The sequence below is a fragment of the Sphaeramia orbicularis genome, chromosome 4 (assembly GCF_902148855.1).
Source record: "Sphaeramia orbicularis chromosome 4, fSphaOr1.1, whole genome shotgun sequence".
NCBI lineage: Eukaryota > Metazoa > Chordata > Actinopteri > Kurtiformes > Apogonidae > Sphaeramia > Sphaeramia orbicularis.
In genome coordinates, this window is record NC_043960.1 from 47,546,171 (window position 1) to 47,561,166 (window position 14,996).

Here is a 14,996-nt window from a genome sequence, read left to right on the forward strand (position 1 = left end):
GGGAGTTAACATAGCAGTTTCTCTCAGTCTGCAGATATGTTCTGTGTGCCAACTCAATCAATGAATCACCTGAAAAACCAGAAAATCTTGGTTTTGGCAAACGAGGAAACATCAGTGGAATCAAAAAGCAGTTTTTGAAGAAATTCACCAGATCCTTAAAATCACAAACATCTCTTCCCTTTTTTATGTTAAAGTGTTTAACAGTAGAATCATAAATTTAACCTGATTCATTCCCCATAGATAAATACAGTCACAATAAATCCAGATTAACATTGGGGCATTCATAAATAAAAAATGTATCCCTATGCATTTATTTTTATTGTTTAAACATTGTCTGATCTGAGAGCTGTTGTCAACTCATTTAGGACCACTTAAGAGAGGAAAACCATGAATATTTTCAGTGATATTTTAAAGAGGCAACAACTAAAGTTCCTTAAAATGGCCCCTTGAGGTTCTAAAAGTGAGTTAGCCTCATTCAGTAGTAGTTGTAGTTCAGACTTAAAACATGAAAAAGTCATTGCATATAATATTTAAGGCCACAAAAATAAAACTATCACTTAGCACAATGCACAAGTACTGGCCTCTTATTATTCCTTATAAAGCACTTGTTCTCCACAGCTGCATTTTACAACTACTGGGTAACAGTTCTCCCATATCCTTCTCTGCTCTAATAGACCATGCGAAGTGTTTTGTAACTAATAGAGACAAATGCTCATTAATATACATATATTAACACTTTAAGCACCAAAGCTGCAAAATTGTGACAAGCAACATAATTGAATTAAACGGACAGCTTTTTGAAATCTAGATACCAAAATTGAATATTAAAAACAAACAAAAAAATGGCACCTAAAGGGTTAATGAGTAACACTGGTACAGTCAAAGCTATATGAAAAACCACTGGTGGTGTCTAGGACTGAAAGATAAAACCAAAACTGAAATATAACCTGTATTTTCTGGTCCACTGGTCACCAACTCCAAAACTGAGTTCAAATGATCAACTTTACTGCAGAAGTAAACATTTTCACAGCCTGCAATGAAAACCCCTTTTTTTTTTTTTTTTTTTTAGGATTTTTGTTTGCCTTTTTCTCTCTGATAAAGTTTTATTGGTGAATCAGAGGATTCTGTCCAGTTTATCAAGACTTAACTGCCACCTGGCCTGCTAATATAACACTGTGGCTTCTTTAGCTCATGTTAACATTAATCAACGTGTGTATGGTTCTGATCATTAGTGTTTTTGTACAGTATTACTTTCATCAAAAACAGTATATGTTAACTTTTATTACAAAGCTGAATTTACTTTGTGGCTTTTACAGTGTAAGTTGATGTATGTTAGCATTTGCCTGATTGAGTTTCATCCCCAGCTTTTCCTCAGATCAACATGAGAGGTTTTTTTTTTGTAACTAAAACACTGACAGCATAGATTCAGTTCACAAACCAGTGACAGCACAGCAGCTTCATTCACTAAAGAGTCATTCATTTAGACTGACTGGTACTGATGGACCTGCAAAGCACTTAAATATACTTTATTTACAAATCCTAAGACCAACAGGTGATTAAAACACGTTCATGTTATGACTCAATTTTTTTTTTTTTTTTACTGAGTCTCCACTGAGTCTGTTGAGCACTAAGAATACAGAACCACTGCACATGGATATACCTGACCTGTTGGTGGTAAACAATGCCCCCATAGCGGTTCTGGAGTTAAGGGGTCTGTTACTTCTACAGCCAATAAATAACAGACCTGGCAGTCACCATCTAAGAATGTCACAACTAGGTTGTTTATTCATGATAACTGATACAGGATAAATGTTATACATTCTATTTTAACACTGATATTTTGCTTTTATTTTCAATGTCAGTATGCAAAAAAAGACAATGCAAAGTAAACATTTGGTGAAATCATGAATATGGTACATAATCTGAATGCTTCATCAATATTAAACCAATTAATTTTAAGGACTCCTTGATAACTCGTTTAGCTACAACACAAAAAAGGAGAAATACAAAACAAAATGAAAACATCAAGTTGGCTGACAGCAAACACTGTAAAGAACCACATGATCTTTAGATGTATCAATCAACTCAGAAATGCATATATCAAACACAGGCTCCCTGTTGTGTATATATGCACATACAGTAAGAATGAAATAACTAGTTGTACAGCCTGTACTCATACAAACAGACAAAATGAGGAGAGCAGGATACACATACATACACACGTTTACCAGTATCTCTCCATAGAAACACGCAGAAACCAACCAACAAGCAAAAGGCTCTCTGGCTTTAGAAGCTAAAAACTACACTTGACTTAAAAAAAAAAAAAAAAAAAAAAAAAAAAAAAAAAAAAAAAACAGACATTCACATTTCTGAAACAAACTCTATGATCTTATAAGTTGCCACCTGATCAGACATATCTGTCCATTAGTTTTATGAATCATAGTGCAGTTCATTGAGAAGCTAGAGTGACGATACTGAGCTCTGTTTGTGCCATCGCATCACGCTCACCCAATGGTCCGGGCCCATTTTGCTCCCATTAATGACTTTGCGGTCCATGTTGGCCCTCATGTCCACGTCACGCCTCTCCCTGTGCACTCATTCACCGCCTCACTGCTCGCTGGACTGGTGAAAACAGCCCCAAGTCTGCACTGTGTTCCTTCATCCATGAGTGGAAGTGAATGAGTGAACGTGTGGAGGCCAGTCGAGCAGCTGGACTGCAGCTGTTGGTGTCTGTTTAGTGTATGAATGTCCTGTGCGTCCATGCATTTACCTGTGTGTGTGAAGGTGTGTGTGCGTAGGGTGTGTCCCTCTAAGGCGAGGCAGGGGCTTTGCTACCGCTGTAATAAACTTGGTATCTGTTGACCGTCTGGCCCTTCACCTCGGTCAACAAGCAGGTCGTCTTGCAAGGGATCATGTCCTCCTCTTCTTCACCCATGAGCCAGTTCTGCACAGAGCGCTCAACCGAAGCTGTGACGTGATTGGCCAGCCAGCCCTGGTGCCACTTGTCGAAGCGTTCATGCTGGCTCACTGCCACTCTGTGCTGTGACTGTGGAGGAAAACAAAATCTGTCAGAGATTTGTTGACGACATGACCAAACACAATTTAACGAGCATTGGCTCAGTGGCTGAAAATTTGCAAGCAGGGTTTGATTTTCCCTGACATGTTGTCACACAGATCCTCCTCATCAACTCTGAAACGCCAAAGGACAGAATGAGTAAAATCAGTACATGCTGCAGCCTACCTTCCTGGCCTTGACCAGCGCCCCTCGGCGATACATGTAATCCTCCGAGTTCATGACAAACACCATCTTGTGGGTGTTGAGTTTGAAGCGACAGTCCAGGCTGCCAGCATTCTCCACACCCAGCTGCCGGTGCCACTCTCTTCTGCAGCGCATGGCCTCAACCTGTCGCACCTGCCAGCGACGGAAACGACGCAGATTCCTACAAAACATGAGACGTGGAAGATTATTATCAGATACCAAACCAAGGAAATAAACAGGCTTCTTCCACTTGTACACATTAAATCCTAATGTGTTGACAGACATTTTTCTAAGTACATGTGCAGAGGGTTTATACAGATACAGTCCCAGTGGAACATGCCCCCTCAGTCAGAAATGAACAGCAAAATATGAAGCGACACAGCTGCATTTAGCACAGGAAACTATAAAACTGGGGCTAAAATGAATGATCATCTACTTCAATGAAAACAGAGTTAACAGTGATCCACTAGTGGACATTGATGTGGTCAGGAATAGGATTTTCTTACATTTACACTACTCCATATCGATGTTGGGGAAATACACAAAGTAAAACCTGAAATCATACAAGCTTTACTTTTCCCTCATATTAACCAAACTGAAGAACACTGAAAACACATTATAACCTATACTTTACATGTACTACATTTATTTTAAGACATAGACAACAGTAAAGCTGCTGCCGCTACAGATGAACAAGCTGTTGTCAAGTATGTTGTTCAGTCTGTGTCATTAAGACAAGCTGCACTTGGTAACCAACTGGAAACAGCCAGTCATTTTAATCATTAGTTAATAGAACATTAGCTGAAAGGTGTCTCACTGCTGTATGAACCCATCTGTTGAACGTTAACTTACTGGTAGAAAATGGTGCTTGTTTTAAGTGAACACGAGTCATTTCAGCTACATTACAGAGTGAGCATGTGTGTTTTCATGTCTTTGAAGCCGAATGCTACCGCTCAGTGGGTTCAGGTCACTGTGACGTCATGAGCATATCCTCGTAACCTAGACTGGTACCTAGTTACTATTAACAGGAGGCTGTTCACCAGATATTTAACTGAAAACATACAGACAACTGAAGTTCTGTCATCTTTACGCAGACCGGATTTTCACTGCCTAACAAATATAGAACTCTGCCGCTGGATACAATCTAAACACACGCATTAAAGCTGTCTTCCTGAAAGTTCTGACATTTAGATTCTTTTTATGATTGTGTCACATATGCAACTTTTTTTTCAGAGCTAGATAGTGACAAATGCAGATGAGAACAACTTCCAATATGTTCACTGCAGTAAAAAGCAAGTGAAGACTTTTTTTTTTTTTCTTTTTTAAAAAAGGCCCAATTTTGCTTGTACTATGCAAAAATTCAGGGCCGTTTCATAGTCAATGCAAGGGCATGCAGACGCAAACTCATTGCAACGCATCAGCTGCCATAATGCATGCTTGTGTCTCAAAATGTGTTGTCCATTTTTTTTGATACACGATGCATGTAACACCATACGTAATATGCAAGTGATGTACAGGGTGAGTCAGAAAAAACGCTCTTTCCATTTAAAGAAATTGTACTGCTAAAACGGAAACACTGATTTTCCTTTTGACCATACAGTCATATTGATGTGGTTATTGAGCATGTCTGGTGATGTAGTCATAGATTTATTGCATTGCATAAGAGAGAGAAGGTCCATTGTTTATTGGGCACTGAAATACCTGCCAACACAATGTATGCCACAGTGAACAAACTTGAAATTGACAACAATTACAGGAGTCGGGGCTTTACTTTCACACTCAGGACATAGGCCTACATGACAGTGCCCAGGGAATTTTCATCATGGCAAGACCACAGTTTACGGATGTGCAGAGAGCTTTCATGGTAACAAAATTCTGCGAAACTGGTAGCGTCCAAGAAACCATCCGGCAGTTTCAAGACTGTTTCCCTGATGTCCGTACCCCAGCTGCCTCATCAGTGAGGAGAAATGTGATCAAGTATCGCCTAACTGGTACTCTTCAGGAACTCCGAAATCGTATCACGGCTGAAATCCAAGCCCTACAACGAACACGAATGGCGAGAAGAGCTGTGTTAGAGATGCGACAACGAGCACAGATTTGCATCAATCTGAATGGTAGCCAGGTTGAAGGTCGTGCCGGACGACTTCGTTGAGACAAAACATTTTGATGGCGAGTAAACATGCTGTAATGGTTGACAATTTCAATTTCATTCACGGTGGCATAAACTGTGTTGGCAGATATTTCGGTGCACAATAAACAATGGACATTCCCTCTGTTATGCTATGCCATAAATCAATGATTCAATCGCCAGACATGCTCAATAACCACATCAATATGACCGTATAATCAAAAGAAAAATAAGCATTTCCATTTCAGTGGTACAATTTCTTTAAATGAAAAGAGCGTTTTTTCTGACTCACCCTGTAGTTTAATTTAGTGAGTACCAGTCGAATGCTACCGATGGCTGCCATTATTCTCCTGTGACTTGGGTGAGTTACCACGGTATTCCTAACCTTAAAATGTCCGGGGCAACAAACATCAGTATACACTCTTCTTTAGTAGCCATTGTGGTCTGAATATCACCTGGTTTGACACCTGGACTGTACCTGACTCAGAGTTACACCCTATTGCGCGAGCGATGTATTGCATTTTACATGTCGCCCAGCTTGCTTGCGTTCAGGGTGTTGGCTATGAAAGGAAATGTGTTCCTTGAAAGGAAATGTGTGCTCACATCACATATGTTGACAAGGTAGGCAGCTTAAAATGAAAGAGTTCTACTTTTATCAGGCGTGTGGACACATTCTCCTGTGTTTGTGAGATTTTGTTTTCTTACCTTGGCAGAAATACAGGTTTGAAGAAGTAACCCTCTGCTTGTGAACACAAACTGGACTCTGTTCCAACAAACTGCTCCATGTAGCTGGACAGGCACTGAGGAAGAGGATGTCACGGATCAGTAACAGCAGTGTTTAGCTTTAATAACAACCGTCTGGCAGACTGCGATCAAGTGACACATATTCACCTGCACATCCAATGGGTCATCGGCCTGGGCCTCCTCAGTGTCCAGCAGCTCTATGGTCATCGTTACATGGCCCTTGTTTTGGATAAACATCACCTAAGAGACAATAATGCAAAGAACTATAAGTAAATCAAATGCAAATGTACTCTCCTCTGCAGCATGTGCAGATCAGATTATCATGTGCAATAGTGACAATGGGAAATGTGCAATACAATTATGTGTAATAGTGTCAGAGGTTTATAATGTAGTGGACTCTTGTGTGAAAGAGGGACATGTAATGGTGACAGAGGGGTATGTGCAGTACAACAGTGTGCAATAGTGACTGAGGAATTTGTAATAGCAATAATGGGATATTTACAATGTAATCATGTGGAAACCTTCATCAATTAATGCTTGGTGGCTTGCCTTGGTCCCTTGCCTTTGTCTGTGTGCACCATGTGGTGTTGTTTGTTTTTCTTTTTGTCTTAGTTCAGTTATGGTATTATGTCATCTGTAAGTTTTTAGGGACCGAGCCTGGAAGGTAAGTCGGACTTGCCTTGAAAGGCAAGGCCCTACTGTATTTCGTTCATTTTTATATTATTATACTTCCGTCAATTTGAACTGGATTTTGACCTCCTAAACATGCTCAAAAACTCACCAAATTTGGCACACGTCAGGTCTGGCGAAAAATTTAATGAAATACAAAAATTAGCCCCATAGGTGCCAAAATGTGCTCTCTAGCACCACCTATGTGAAAAAAAAATGAAACAAACAGAAACGGCCCTAGTGGCCAATAGGAATATCGTTCAGACATGAAACCAACGCCAAAATTTTTGTTTGATGATGCACTACAAATGATACACTCGTACCCATGAGCTAACCCCGACAGGAAATTCACAATTTGCCTTTCAAAATAAAACTTCTAAAACTAACTTGTATGACACCGTTTATCTTTTGGTGCTATTTACAGGGTGGGGAAGCAAAATTTACAATGAACATTTAGTTGTTTTTTCTCAGCAGGCACTACGTCAATTGTTTTGAAACCAAACATATATTGATGTCATAATCATACCTAACACTATTATCCATACCTTTTCAGAAACTTTTGCCCATATGAGTAATCAGGAAAGCAAATGTCAAAGAGTGTGTGATTTGCTGAATGCACTCATCACACCAAAGGAGATTTCAAAAATAGTTGGAGTGTCCATAAAGACTGTTTATAATGTAAAGAAGAGAATGACTATGAGCAAAACTATTACGAGAAAGTCTGGAAGATACTATTAAAGAAGAACGGGAGAAGTTGTCACCCGAATATTTGAGGAACACTTGCGCAAGTTTCAGGAAGCGTGTGAAGGCAGTTATTGAGAAAGGAGGAGGACACATAGAATAAAAACATTTTCTATTATGTACATTTTCTTGTGGCAAATAAATTCTCATGACTTTCAATAAACGAACTGGTCATACACTGTCTTTCAATCCTTGCCTCAAAATATTGTAAATTTTGCTTCCCCACCCTGTAGAAGCCAATACGACAGGGTAAACCCTTCACAAAAAAGTGATCTCGTAACTTTGTAATTACTACCTTAGTTTTTTTGTTTTTTTTTAGTAGCCCGGAAAGTTGCAATGTCTGAAACAAATTTTACACCTTGGACTTTTGGCCCACATGTTTTATATCTATACGTTCACAAGACTCACTACAACTCTCACATGCAAATTTTTTTAGATAGGATGTATGGTTATAGATTTATCGCAATTTATTTAGTTTTTATAATTTTTCCACTTTAAACTGCCATTTGACCCCCTCAACACACTTAAAAACTCACCAAATTTGGCATGCACGTCATGTCTATCAAAGACTTTGGTACAATACCAAAATTAACCCCTTAGATGCCAAAATGGGTCTGTAGCGCCACCTACGTACTCAAAAACACACACAAAACGCCCTAGCGGCCAGTAGGAATGTCACAAACACATGAAACAAACGTCAAAATGTTGGTCTCATTGAGCCCGACAAATCATACACTGACACCCATACTAACTCCAACAGGAAGTTGGTAATTTGCATTTCAAGGTGACTCCACATTCCTGTGATTACCGCTTATTCATTTTGGACTTTTTTCCACACGTTACATTTCAATATGTTCACACAAGTCAACAGAATCCACAAGCAAAAGAATTTTTGAGATAGGACTTACGGTTATGGAATAATCGCGATTTGTTTGAAGAGTACTTTTACTTTCAAATTTAACTTTGACAAATTCACACCTCTGTTAAAATGCCTAACAATCAGCCAGTGGTACTCTGACTGGATAGTGTAATGGTTAGTGAATATGACTGTCACACAGAGGATTCAGAGTCCAAATCCTAGGTAAGGCTGACTTTTTCCCCTTTATATTCATAAACAGAGATTTGCTGCATTTCATTGTGAGTATGTGACAATTTGCACACAGAGGAAAGAGTACACACAGAACGTTTTTTTCAAAACAGCCTTATTAAAAAAAAATAAAGAATGAGTATTAAACAACTTCTTTTCATTTTTATAACTAACCGCTTGACTGTTTGTACAATTTTTCTTTGTTAAAAATTATTCTCTCTCACAGACATGCACACACAATAGGGTTTTTCAAAATAAAAGCCTTAAAATGTGGTAAATCATGAGTTTTAAGCTCAATTATTCATACAATTTCAATTCATTATTCAAAGTGATTTTGTCTCACACATGCAAATACACACAGTAGGATTTTTCAAAATAATAGCCTCATTAAAAGGTGATGGTGGTTTCAGCAATGGCTTGCTAGTCTTCTGTAGGAATGTACGGAGGACGGACACAAAAGGGTGGGAGCTAGCATTGGGACGGAGAGGTGTGAGTGGAGCTGAGGTGATGACGGTCACGGGAGGCAGAACGCATGTGAGGCGGAACGCGTGGTGCGAGGTCCCGCCCAAATGCTGCTTGCAGCTTTAATTTTTGTTTGTTTTTTTACCTGCCAATGGGACTCAAGGTGGAAATTAGTCATATGGATTAAATCTCTTGTATTGATGTGTAAATGTTCATTAATACGAACTGTCCCATTTTAAAAGTAAATCAAACAGCAGCAACATAAGAACACATCCCATTCCTTTAACAGGTTAAAGCTCAGCTGTATCTGGGATACAGAGGCCTTTGGATGTCACTCAGTCGTGGTCATTTGTCCTCTGTTGTTCACAATCTCACCTTGAAACAGTTCTCCTCAGCCATGACTCTTTCTGCTTTCCACTGGTAACTCGTCTCCCATGCTGCTCGAACGCACTGCGACGACAGGTTTCCTCCCGCTGCCCCCCTCTTCCTCTCAGCCAGGTACAGGTCCACCACCTGCAGACACACCTCATCGCTCACTAGATGCTGCAACTGGACACAAAGAAGTAAGAAGATGTTAGAAAATGACACCACAAATCTGCCCTACAAAACTAGAGCGTAGTATCTGCAAAAATGCCAAACTGAGAAAACCTGCTTATTGTGTTTTTCTTTCACCAAGCCTGAGCTTTATATTATATTTAACTACCAAGTGCATGGTCTGTTTCACAGGTGTCAAACATGTGGCCTGGGGGCCAAATCCGGCCCGCCAAAGGGTCCAGTCCGGATTTTTGAAAAAGCAAAAATGACACTGAAAATTTTAACAATCCTTTTAGTTCAGGTTCCACATTCAGACCAATTCAATCTCAAGTGGGCAGGACCAGTAAAAATACTATCATAATATTCTATAAATAATGACAAATCCAAATTTTTCTCTTTGTAAATGTAAATATTTTCATGTATTTACACTAAAACAAAATATAATTTTGCAAAAAATGTGAAAAAAATGAACAAATATGAACAACCTGAAATGTCTTAAGAGAAGTACAATGTTAACCATATTCTGCCTGTTACTAAATGTGTTTTTGTAGATCCACTGTGATCTGTAAGTTATAATGTACATGTGTAAATGATAAACTGAGGCTAAATATTGTAAAAATTACACTTATTGTTTCAGTTTGTTCATGTTATTCACATCTTTTGAAAGGATAATTTGTAGATGTAAACCTTTTCATAATGTAAATTTCTTTTTTCACTCTAAAACATAGAGTAAAGTTTGGAGTTGACATTATTTATATATTATTATGTAATTATTTTACTGGTTCAGCCTACTTCAGATCAAATTTAGCTGAATGTGGCCCCTGAACTAAAATGAGTTTGACACCCCTGATCTATTTGGTAAAAGTGAAGTGAATTTCAAACTTACTGTATTTTGACATTCAGGCAAAATTTGGCAGTTTTATAAGCTATACTGCACTTTGCCTTTGCTTTACTACAGTATACATATATGGCCATAGAGTAAATGCAGAAACTGAGCAAATTCACTTAGTTTTTATATTAATTGATGGGACACTTACTACATTTTAAGTCAAGACATACTGCTTGATGCGTTAACAACAGCAAAAGCCAGTATTTTATAAACATTTATATGTAAACTGACAAGAACTCTAGGTACTCTGAAGTATTTTAGAGCTTTCTTTTTAAGCATTACTGCATTGCAGAATACAAATTAAAACCAAAATAACCTTTAACACCCACACACACTATGAAATGTATAAAAAAACATACTTGAGATAATTCTCAAAGGTCTTGGGTTTGCTAGCTAACATGCATCACATTGTAAACTTTAATATTGCTAATGCTTACTAGATAATATAGGACAAACAAAACAGACAATGTTCTTCATGGTGAAACCAAGGCAAACTGCAGTAAGTTCACTTACTGAACTCTGACTTGGTTTCACAGTACATTTCTGCAGATATTTCAAAATAAAAAATGCCTATATCTCTGGGAAATTTAGGAGGAGCCCTTCAAAATTCTAACAGGCTGAACAGCAGATAATGGACCTCTGAATGGTGCAAAAAAGAGTTTTTTAAAAATACAGATACTGCACTTTGCCTTTGCAGGACAGAAATATGGAAGCCAATTGATGGCATAGTTTGAGCTTTGCAAACATAAAAACTACACTGAGAACCTCTACTTCTCTGAAGACAAGATATTCGCCTGATACAAGTTTTTGGAAATATGGAGAGAACAGGAATCCATACAATTAGAAGTAATTCAAGACCTCATGTTTCTGCTCCTGTGACATGAGAGAGAAATAGGACATTTCTGTTACAGGGCATCGTGCAGGTTTTTCTTCACTGTTACAGAATGACAGTGACTGGTGTTAGGCCTATGACCAGCACAAGAACAGTGTAGAAATAAGCCTTGATATACAAGACTATGTTAACTATATAAATCCTGAAGTAGCCAAGTTGATGGATGTCACCAGCAAAGATCAGATAAGATGTGATGTTATTGATCCCACTGCAGGGAAACTGCAGTGTTTACAGCAACAAAACACGGAAAAAGTGCAGAAAGACAGGCAGAACATTTAAGAGTGAAATGGGAAATATATCAGACTGTACAACTCATCACTGAGTGGTCAGGGGGGGTCTTGGTCTCTGTCTCAGTCATGACCACATTAGGACTGATCCATTGACACTTTAAAATAACCAAGCACCTTATGTAGTTGGACTACACCCACTTTTCAAACCACCATAGATCACTTAAATAACTGTTACACTTAAATCACTGTTTCACTTTGTATCACTGCTACACTTTATATAACTGTTTCACTTTATATAACTGCCCTGAAATGTGTAAATACAATCAGAAGTCTTTATTTACAGTACTGTACAGGAAGCTCTTTTAGAGTAGTTCTTTAGCAAGTGTCTTTTAGAGTATATATACTAACCTTAATGTCAACCTGGCTACTAGCCCACTGCTGTGTTGTGTTCTGGTCTGTTTTTAGCTTACAGGCCATAAGCTATTGTCGTCATGCGGCGTCTGGCGTCATCGTCTGTTGTTGTCGTCTGTCGTCCGTTACAAAAATTTCAATTGTCTTCTTCTCCGAAACTACAATTCCAATTGACTTCAAACTTGGTATACAGCTTCTTTATGATGATGTCAACAAAAGCTAGAGAAATTATTTGGATCCGGATCTGATTCTAGATTGGGTGCGACTTTGAAAAATTTCCCCATTATAAGAGATAGGAAGCTAACTAAAACAGGGTCAACAGGGTTTCCTTAAGTGTCCACTTATACAGCGTACGATGCTGCAGTAATGGTGGTGTAAACAGAGCAAAAGTTATGTGGTGGTTAAAACAAAATGTATGGGTTTACATGTAGCCCAAAAACTTTGGGCGGACAATGCCAATGATGGTAGCCAGTTTTAGAGCTTTGCTTTTTAAATAATAATGAAAAAAAATCTCTTCAAACAAAAATTTCCGTTGAACTTTTTGCTCTTTTTTTTTCTTCCATTTTTAGCTTACTGGCCAACAGGCTGTAAGCTATTGTCGTCATGCGGCATCCGGCGTCATGCGGCATCCGGCGTCGTCGTCTGTTGTCCGTTACAAAAATTTCAATCGTTTTCTTCTCCGAAACTACAATTCCAATTGACTTCAAACTTGGTATACAGCTTCTTTATGATAATGTCAACAAAAGTTAGAGAAATTATTTGGATCCCGATCTGATTCTGGATTTACTGCGACTTTGAAAAATTTCCCCATTATAAGAGATACGAAGTGGATCAATGCCATAACTCAGTAAAAATATAAATGATATCAAGTTGAAATTTCTACAGTACAGCCCTGATGGGGAGATGACCAAAACATAATGGCCACATGCTGATCAAGATCTTCTTCTGGATCCAGGAACTTACAGAAAATTTAACATGGGCTCTTATGGGGAAAAAATTTCAATCGTCTTCTTCTCCGAAACTACAGTTCTGATTGACTTCAAACTTGGTATACAGCTTCTTTATGATGATGTCAACACAAGGTATTGAAATTATTTCGATCCGGATCTAATTCTGGATTTGGTGTGACTTTGAAAAATTTTCCCATTATAAGAGATAGGAAGTGGATTGACACAATAAATCAGTAAGTATCAATGATATCAAGTTGGAATTTGAATTTTTTACAGATCTGATTGGAATATGACCAAAACATGGGGTATTTCTGTAATATAACAAATACACACAACTGGGAGATAATAAATGGCATCTGGATACATTTCCCAAAGCTTTTAATTTGGCCGGTAAGCTACAGGGCCATTGGTCCTGTTTTTTGTCTTCTTGTGCTATATGTAAAGCTGCTGAATACTTGAATTTCCCTCGGGATCAATAAATTATCTATCTGTCTGTCTGTCTGTCTGACTATAAATAGTATCTGCTATTTCAATGACTTTTCTGCACATACATATATACATATTTGCAGTATAATACCACATGATAATGATATGATATGGGGGGGTTACTGTGAACTGTTGTAAAAGTGTTTAACATCCACTAACTGTTCACAGTCAAACCATATTAGGAAAAACAAGTAGAGAAGCAGAAAAAGGTTGCAATAAAAAGTTAGTGTTTTGTTGTGGCTGAGGAAAAGAAGTCAGGGCAATATGTCAGAACCAAAAATTCCACTGTAACACATGACATCAGAGCAGTCTTACCCTGGTTTTACTGATCTCGACAATTACTTGACAGAGTGAGCACCTTTTGTATTTTTACAAACTAATGTCAAAATATTGCAATGACTTTGATCCCAAATAAAGTTTTTTTGGGTGAAAAAGCAGCTAATATTTTATGGGCGGACCACTAAACCTCACTGTACCCTAAAAAAACCCCTCAACTACTGATTCTGATGGCTGCTTACCTGCCGGATGATGTTGTGTATGACCTTGTCAATGGTGAATCCGATATAGGCATGAATGGTGAACATCTCTCTCAGCGTGTCTTCATATTGTGTAGAGTCCAGGTTCCCGTCCAGGAGGCTGCGAACCATGTCAAGAAAGGCAGGGTAGTACTCCTCCAACTCCACCTCACCTGTGGAACAAAAAAGAAAACATGTACAGGTCTTATACATGAGGATAAAGAGGCTCGTCTTTGCTCATGCTTTCACCACGGTGTGTCCACCTCATGATCATGGCTGATTTAATTATACTTCAGTAACAGATGGGGGACTACAGAAGAAATTGTTGACAAGTGTGATGCTTAATGAGGTTTCTATATTTTACTTTGCCCACGGTGACTGACAGATACATATACAAGTTGTAAATATTACTTATGTGTAATTATTTTCTGTTATAAAATGCTGTGAGATGTAACGCGTTAATCCCCTGGGAGTGTTTAATGCAAATCACATTGTTATAAATCACAAAACACTGTTTTTCAAAGCTTTGAAATATAATGGTGACAAAACATGTCGGTAGAAGTCATTCTAATGGTGATAAAAGGAGTTCAGAAACTTAAATAACAGACTAACTGAATGGTTTGAGCATTAAAAAATGTACTGAATTTCTGGTTGGTATTCTCTACGAATGTACAGTGAATGTACACAAACACTAACTGGTTTAAAAAACAGAGGATGGAAAGGAAAATTCCAACAAAGAGTTCAATGAAAAAAAAACTATATGAAATACTTTTGACATAAGTTGGGCTGGATATCTTTAATACTTCTACAGCACTAAGTGAACTTCTCAGATACAGGATAAACCTAACTGTTGCTTTTATACATTTAAATTAATGATGCTAACAACTTCAAGTTGTATAAAACTGCTCTGAGTGTGTAAAAAGTCAAAAGACCTGAAGAATAAAACCAAAGATTTATACACACGTGTATTGTGATTTTTGTTTTGTATTGAACCCATAA

General features: G+C 38.1%; 1 protein-coding gene across 1 annotated transcript in view; it reads right to left on the bottom strand.

Moving 5' to 3' along the window:
- Positions 1 to 1,501: 1,501 nt before the first annotated feature.
- Positions 1,502 to 14,996, bottom strand: part of sin3b (SIN3 transcription regulator family member B) — a 32,127-nt gene continuing 18,632 nt past the window's right edge. Inside the window, exons 14-19 of the mRNA XM_030132072.1 lie at positions 14,001 to 14,170; positions 9,466 to 9,639; positions 6,279 to 6,371; positions 6,093 to 6,187; positions 3,242 to 3,440; positions 1,502 to 3,046 (exon numbers count right to left, since the gene is read on the bottom strand). Of these exons, the coding sequence (XP_029987932.1) occupies positions 2,810 to 3,046; positions 3,242 to 3,440; positions 6,093 to 6,187; positions 6,279 to 6,371; positions 9,466 to 9,639; positions 14,001 to 14,170 (968 nt within the window). The 3' untranslated portion in view covers positions 1,502 to 2,809. The remainder of the gene's footprint in view (positions 3,047 to 3,241; positions 3,441 to 6,092; positions 6,188 to 6,278; positions 6,372 to 9,465; positions 9,640 to 14,000; positions 14,171 to 14,996) is intronic.